This window comes from Vipera berus, assembly GCF_964194415.1.
Source record: "Vipera berus genome assembly, chromosome: 2".
Taxonomy (NCBI): Eukaryota; Metazoa; Chordata; class Lepidosauria; order Squamata; family Viperidae; genus Vipera; species Vipera berus.
This window is the reverse complement of record NC_138203.1, coordinates 212,013,844-212,020,690: the sequence shown is the minus strand read 5'-3', so window position 1 is coordinate 212,020,690 and position 6,847 is coordinate 212,013,844. Positions and strand designations below refer to the sequence as shown.

Here is a 6,847-nt window from a genome sequence, read left to right as displayed (position 1 = left end):
ATCTAATTATGAAAGAATTTGACTAATATTTGTGTGGCCGTCTAATCACAGCTACAATAAAATCCTAGGTATTTCCACGGCTTCTCTAAACATTTCAGGAAATCTGTGCCACCCAAAAACAAACTTCTCCCATCACTAAATGTCTATGGAGAGTCTCAAGTCATCCAGGTCATGATTGTCCCAAAGATGCTTTTTCACAAGACTCTGACTGGATGGTGGGGAATGGAAGGACTTGCAGACAGCTGGTCATTTGCATTGTTTTAGAGAGTCGTTAAGGTCACTGGTCCTCAGGCTACCTCAGTAGGGCAAATGGGTGTGGAGCCTTCTTGGAACTGCTGAAAGGTCTGTGCTGTGGAGCTGTGTTTCCTGCAGGATGTTTTCTGCCCTGTCTCCCTTCACTGTTGAACACAGGCGCAGGATGCTGGGGATGAGCCTGTGTTCCATCTCAAACTGAAGCAAAAATGGTTCCTGTAAGTCAGACATGTCAAACACAAGGCCTGGGGCCCAGATCCGGCCCGCGAAGTGGTTTCATGCAGCCCCCCCGAAGCCATCCTGGAAACAGTGAGGGAACGGCCCCCACTGCCTTGGCCCAGAGACCCTCCTTCTGCCAGAGACCCTCAGATCTGTCCCACTCCTGCCCAGGCCCCCATAGGCACCCTTGATGCGAACGATGTAGAGCTGACCACGCCCACCCAGTAGGCCATACGCACTCTAGCCACCCCCACCCAGTAGGCCACGCCCACCCTGGCCACACCCACCCCCCTGAGGACAACCGCAGTGCTGATGCGACCCTCAATGAAATTGAGTTTGACACCCCTGCTGTAAGTCTTTCTTTCCTTCCATTTTCCCACCATCCAGTCAGCGCTGAGGAAGCTTCTTGGATGAGAAGAGAAACGTCTTCAAAGAAAAACAAGAAAGTCCATTTGCCTCCTGAACAGGCATCTTTGGGAGACCCATCTGCTTAAAGTGGCCTATTGTGGGGGGGGGGAGGAAAGAGGTGGGGGTGGTGGAGGGCGGTTAAAGAAGACGAAACGGCCATGCGCAACCGCTGACTGGCGACGAAAGCCCCTCGCGCAAATTGCCCCCACTCCGCCCCTCCCCTTTTATCGGTCTGCGATTTGCTTCCGACAGCGTCTTTTTTTCGTTTTCCCGTTTTTTGGAAGGGCGCTCGCGCCTCTTCCGCGGAAGCCAATGAGGAGAGCGGCGGCGCTACCGGCATAAATTGCGCGCTCCGGAAGCAATTGTGCTGCAGCTGCTGAGGAGAAGCGGAGTGGATCCCGGTGGCTGATCTTGTTGCGCGGAGCTGCTGGAAGCCCGGCGACTGATCTCTTTTTGGTGTCTGTAGGCGTAATTATCAAGTAAGCCGAAGTTTTTCGCTCGGAATTCCCCTCCTCTGTAATGTCGGAACCAACTCTGACTGATCCCAGGTGCTTTTGAGGGTCTGCCTCCTGCGCTTTTCCCGCTTGTTTTGCCCGAAGAGGAGCCGTAGAGGCCTGAGGTTGGAACACTTCCGGTTTGCCGTTTATCAGCTGTTAGTGAGGCGGTTTTTTCTTATATTTTCGTGCACGGGACCGATAATTCAACCAGACTCCTTGTCTTCCACTTAGCTATTCCTTAATAAGGGAGGAGAGAAGGCAGATTAATGGATTGATTGGGCACGACTTTAATGTCTTAGGACCAAAAATTAAAAGCGATCAGCATCCACGTTCGCAGTAAGGTTACCATCTCAAATCTGTTCTTTGTCTTACATTTGAGTAAGGGGCGGAGAAATTTTGCTGCTGACTCTCTCTTTAAAATAAAGTGAATGTAGTTTTATATTTAGTGCCGAAGGAAAAAGGACAGGAAGTTTGGATAAAGTGAGGCGGATTTAATATATATGGGAGCGGCCTCTTCAGTGAGTGGGAATGTATATACATATTTAGAATTTAGAATAGAATAGAGCTGGAAGGGACCTTGGAGGTCTTCTAGTCCAGCCCGTCCAGTCTCTTATTAAAAACCTGCAATGATGGAGCGCCCACGATTTCTGAAGGCAAGCTGTTCCACTGGTTTAACTGTCCAAACTGTTAGGAAGTTTCTCCTTAATTCCAGGTTGCTTCTCTCTCTATTTAGTTTCTAATCATTGTTTCTTGTCCTGCCATCTGGTGCTTTGGAGAATAATTTGAACCTCTCTTCTTTGTGGCTTAGCCTCTCATATACTGGAATACCCAGGAATAGGCTTCATTAGACCATGTGTATGAAGTGAACTTCCCAACTTTGTTATCAAGATTGGCAAAGTTGTGTCAGCTTTATCTTTCAGGTAATGTGATGTTGTTTGTTACTGTAGAAGTGAATTTCTGGATAAGGCAAGGAGGCGGAGTAGATGATCTTGAATGTATCATAAAATTGGTGTGTTTCTTAAAATATGTGTTATGGTTGGCAGTAGAAAAAAATACAGTAGGATCCAATTTACACATTATAATTGTAGTGAACAATAATATTAAGATATTAAAACAGTAAGGGAAACTGTTGGGTCAACCCTCTTGCATGTTTTTAGGCACATATTTCAAGTGTGTAGGCACATATTTCAAGTGTGTATGGTGAGGAAACCAAATTTTTGTCAATTTATTTTAAATCCCAAATATTTATAAACAGGTGGCAGATAACTCCATAATTTGTGCTAGTAAATAGTATTCTTACCTATTTGGTCTGTTGGACAGAAACAGTTCAGCTTTATTGTAATATATAAATGCTTATCTGTCTTGCATGTGTTTAAATGCTAATTTTATTTTTATCTTTGCATATTTTATCTCTTTATTCTAGCTATTTGTCCTGCTGCAATGGGTGAACCTCAGCAAGTGAGTGCTCTGCCTCCACCTCCAATGCAATATATTAAAGAATATACTGATGAAAACATTCGGAAAGGTTTAGCTCCTAAGCCTCCACCACCTATTAAAGATAGCTATATGATGTTTGGAAATCAGTTCCAATGTGATGACCTAATTATTCGGCCATTAGAAAGTCAGGGTATTGAACGATTGCATCCCATGCAGTTTGACCATAAAAAGGAGTTAAGGAAACTTAATATGTCAATCCTGGTCAACTTCTTAGATCTCTTGGATATATTAATAAGAAGCCCAGGCAGCATAAAAAGAGAAGAGAAACTGGAAGATTTAAAACTGCTATTTGTTCATGTGCATCACCTTATAAATGAATATCGACCTCACCAAGCCAGAGAGACATTGAGAGTCATGATGGAAGTACAGAAACGTCAGCGTCTAGAAACTGCAGAAAGATTTCAGAAACATTTAGAACGAGTTGTGGAAATGATTCAGAATTGCTTGGCTTCTCTGCCAGAAGATTTACCTCATTCAGATGGAGGGATGAGAATAAAAACTGAACCAATGGACACTGAAGACAGCATAAACTGTATTGGATCGAATGAACAGCAAAGAACAATCTCTAGTGTAAAAAAAGATCAGGTTTTGGATAAAGATGCTAATATGTGTAGCATTATTGATGAAATGACATGAAAACAGCCTTGGGATTTGTGATTTTCACAGAATGCAACTGATGCTTAGGGAATTAGAGTATGAAGTTTCTTTTCCTTTTGCTATTTAAGATTTAAAAGAAGATTTAAACAGTCGTGGAACACAATCTATGAATCAATAAATATTAAAAAATTATTGTTTAGTTTTTGCATGTGTATCTATGTTTGACTTTAAAGAACATCAATGTTACTGACAGCTTTACCTGTAAACTATGCAATTCATCAGTATCCAAATTCTGCTGATGGTTATTATTTATTTATTTATTTATTTGGTTTATATACCGCCCTACTCCCAAAGGACTCAGGGCGGTTTACAAGGCAAAATTTAAAAATAATACAATATAAAATTAAAATTAAATTAAGTCTAGCCGCAAAAATTAAACCCCTCAGTCCAGACCAGATAGCTCAAAGAGCCAGGTTTTTAGGTCCCGGCAAAAAGAACGAAGGTCGGGGGCAGTCCGGAGTTCCGTTGGCAGTTGATTCCATAGGGCAGGCGCGCCCACAGAGAACACCCTCCCCCTGGGGATCGCCCGTTGGCAATCCTTGACCGGTGGTACCCTGAGGAGGCCCTCCCTGTGGGAGCGCACAGGACGATGGGAAATTGACGCTGGCAGCAGGTGCTCCCTTAGATAGTCCGGGCCCATGCCATTTAGGGCTTTATAGGACATCACCAGCACCTTGAATCTCACCTGGAGGGCAACTGGAAGCCAATGCAGCTCGCGAAGAGGTGTTACATGGGAGTATCGGGAGACTCCCATCACAACTCGCGCGGCTGCATGCTGCACCAGCTGAAGCCTCCGAGTGGTCCTCAGGGGCAGCCCCATGTAGAGAGCATTGCAGTAGTCTAGCCGGGAGGTCACGAGCGCTATTATTGAAGTATGGGAGGTAATTTAAGGAATTTAAATACATGTGATTCCTTGTTTAGGTTAAATTAAAAGATATAACACAGCAACACTGTTATGTATACAGAGGAAGTAAAACAAATATTTTTTTTCTTTTTATGAATGTGAATTAAAGCAACTGCTTCTGCAGATAGGGAAGCTTGGCGACTAACATTTATTAAAAAGAGAAATTTTAAGCAATTCTTTGAAATAACTATCTTTAAAATATTTAACAAAAGATTTGAGCCAAATTAGCTTTGTATTTTGCAGGATAAGCCTTATTACTTCCCTCTGATTAAAATGTAACTCAATTTTATTGGGTTGTAAAACAGTTGTTCGTCAGAGCTTGACTGCTTCTTAAAGCTGACTTAAGTATTATTGAACTACTGTGTTGAAATCTGTGTGTGTGTGTTTACTAAAGAACTGGAAGTATGTAAACAGCATGGCCAGAGTATCCAACATCATTTAAACCACATACTTAAAACACTTAAAACATTATTTCCTAATTTCTAAATTTCTACACAATCAGGAAAACTTTTTATACAAGATAATTATAATTGTGAGCCAAGAAAAAATAGTACTTGCAAGAACAAATACTAACATACGAAAGAATACCAAAGAATAAATTAAGGTGTATATATTACAAGGTAATGATCTTTTTCTTTGTTCTTTAAAGATTGAATAATTCAATTTCCCCAAATTCATTATTTTCTGGGGAAAATGTGAGGGTGGCAGATATTTTTCTTGACTTCAATCTGTGTAGAACTTTTACTTTGCTAGTATGGTGTAACCAGAGGTGGTTTGGTACTATTAGTATTAGTGAAAGTAATGTTTTGCTTCTATCTGTCCTCGCTACCATGATTGTATTTCTTTGTACCAAATATGCAATTCAGAAAGTCTTTCCATTCTCAAAAACAGCTTTACTATGATTAATGTGTTGTTGTTGTTAGTTGCGAAGTCGTGTCCGACCCATCGCGACCCTATGGACAATGTTCCTCCAGGCCTTCCTGTCATCTACCATCCTTTCTTATGGTCCAGCTTTCACTGCCATACATTGCAACTGGGAAGACCATAGCCTTGACTATACGCACTTTTGTTGACAGGGTGATGTCTCTGCTTTTTAGTGTGCTGTCTAGATTTGCCATTGCTTTCCTCCCAAGGAGCAAGCGTCTTTTAATTTCTTGGCTACAGTCCCCATCTGCAGTGATCTTGGAGCCCAGGAAAATAAAATCTGTCACTACCTCCATTTCTTCCCCATCTATTTGCCAGGAATTGAGAGGGCCAGATGCCATGATCTTGGTTTTCTTAATGTTAAGTTTCAACCCAACTTTTGCACTCTCCTTCTTCACCCGCAACAAGAGGCTCTTTAGTTCCTCTTCACTTTCTGCCATTAGAGTGGTATCATCTGCATATCTTAGGTTGTTGATGTTTCTTCCGGCAATCTTAATTCCAACTTTTGATTCATCTAGCCCTGCCTTTCTCATGATGTGCTCTGCATATAAGTTAAATAGGCAAGGCGACAGTATACAGCCTTGCCGGACTCCTTTCCCAATTTTGAACCAATCAGTGGTTCCGTGTCCAGTTCTCACTGTTGCTTCTTGGCCCGCATATAGGTTTCTCAAGAGACAAATAAGATGGTCTGGTATGCCCATCTCTTTAAGGACTTGCCACAGTTTGTTATGATCCACACAATCAAAGGCTTTAGCATAGTCAATGAAGCAGAAGTAGATGTTTTTCTGGAACTCCCTAGCTTTCTCCATGATCCAGCGTATGTTGGCAATTTGATCTCTAGTTCCTCTGCCTCTTCGAAATCCTGCCTGTACTTCTGGTAGTTCTCGATCCACATACTGCTGGAGTCTAGCTTGTAGAATTTTAAGCATAACTTTACTAGCATGAGAAATGAGTGCAATGGTGCGATAGTTTGAACATTCTTTGGCACTGCCTTTCTTTGGAATTGGAATGTAAACTGATCTTTTCCAATCCTGTGGCCACTGTTGAGTTTTCCAAAATTGCTGGCAAATTGAGTGTAGCACTTTTACTGCATCCTCTTTTAAGATTTTGAATAGCTCAGCTGGAATACTGTCACCTCCACTAGCTTTGTTGTTGCTCAGCTTTTCTAAGGCCCACTTCACTTCACATTCTAGGATGTCTGGCTCGAGGTCAGTGACCACCTCATTGTGATTATCAGGGACGTTAAGCTCATTCTTGTATAGTTCTTCTGTGTAATTTTGCCACCTCTTCTTAATCTCTTCCGCCTCTGTTAGGTCCCTGCCATTTTGGTCCTTTATCATGCCCATTTTTGCATGAAATGTTCCTTTCATCTCTCCAATTTTCTTGAAAAGATCTCTGGTCCTCCCTATTCTATTGTTTTCTTTTATTTCTTTGCACTGTTCATTTAAGAAGGCATTTTTATCTCTTCTAGCTATTCTCTGGAATTCTG

General features: G+C 42.0%; 1 protein-coding gene across 6 annotated transcripts; it reads left to right on the top strand.

The window, feature by feature from the left end:
* The first annotated feature begins 1,244 nt into the window (after window positions 1-1,244).
* MED7 (mediator complex subunit 7) lies at window positions 1,245-3,651 on the top strand. Of its 6 annotated transcripts, none has more exons than XM_081316737.1 (3): window positions 1,257-1,358; window positions 2,185-2,296; window positions 2,800-3,651. In XM_081316737.1, the coding sequence occupies exon 3, from the start codon at window positions 2,817-2,819 to the stop codon at window positions 3,507-3,509; it is 693 nt and encodes a 230-aa protein (XP_081172863.1). In that variant the 5' UTR covers window positions 1,257-1,358; window positions 2,185-2,296; window positions 2,800-2,816; the 3' UTR covers window positions 3,510-3,651. The 6 variants fall into 6 exon arrangements, with proteins under 6 accessions (XP_081172861.1, XP_081172863.1, XP_081172864.1 ...); XM_081316738.1 differs by having other exon boundaries at window positions 1,353-1,531; XM_081316739.1 differs by lacking the exon at window positions 1,257-1,358 and adding an exon at window positions 1,482-1,498.
* Window positions 3,652-6,847: the final 3,196 nt, after the last annotated feature.

Excerpts from the sequence above, each read along its gene's own strand:
- MED7 (XM_081316735.1), top strand. The coding sequence starts at position 2,817 with ATGGGTGAACCTCAGCAAGTGAGTGCTCTGCCTCCACCTCCAATGCAA.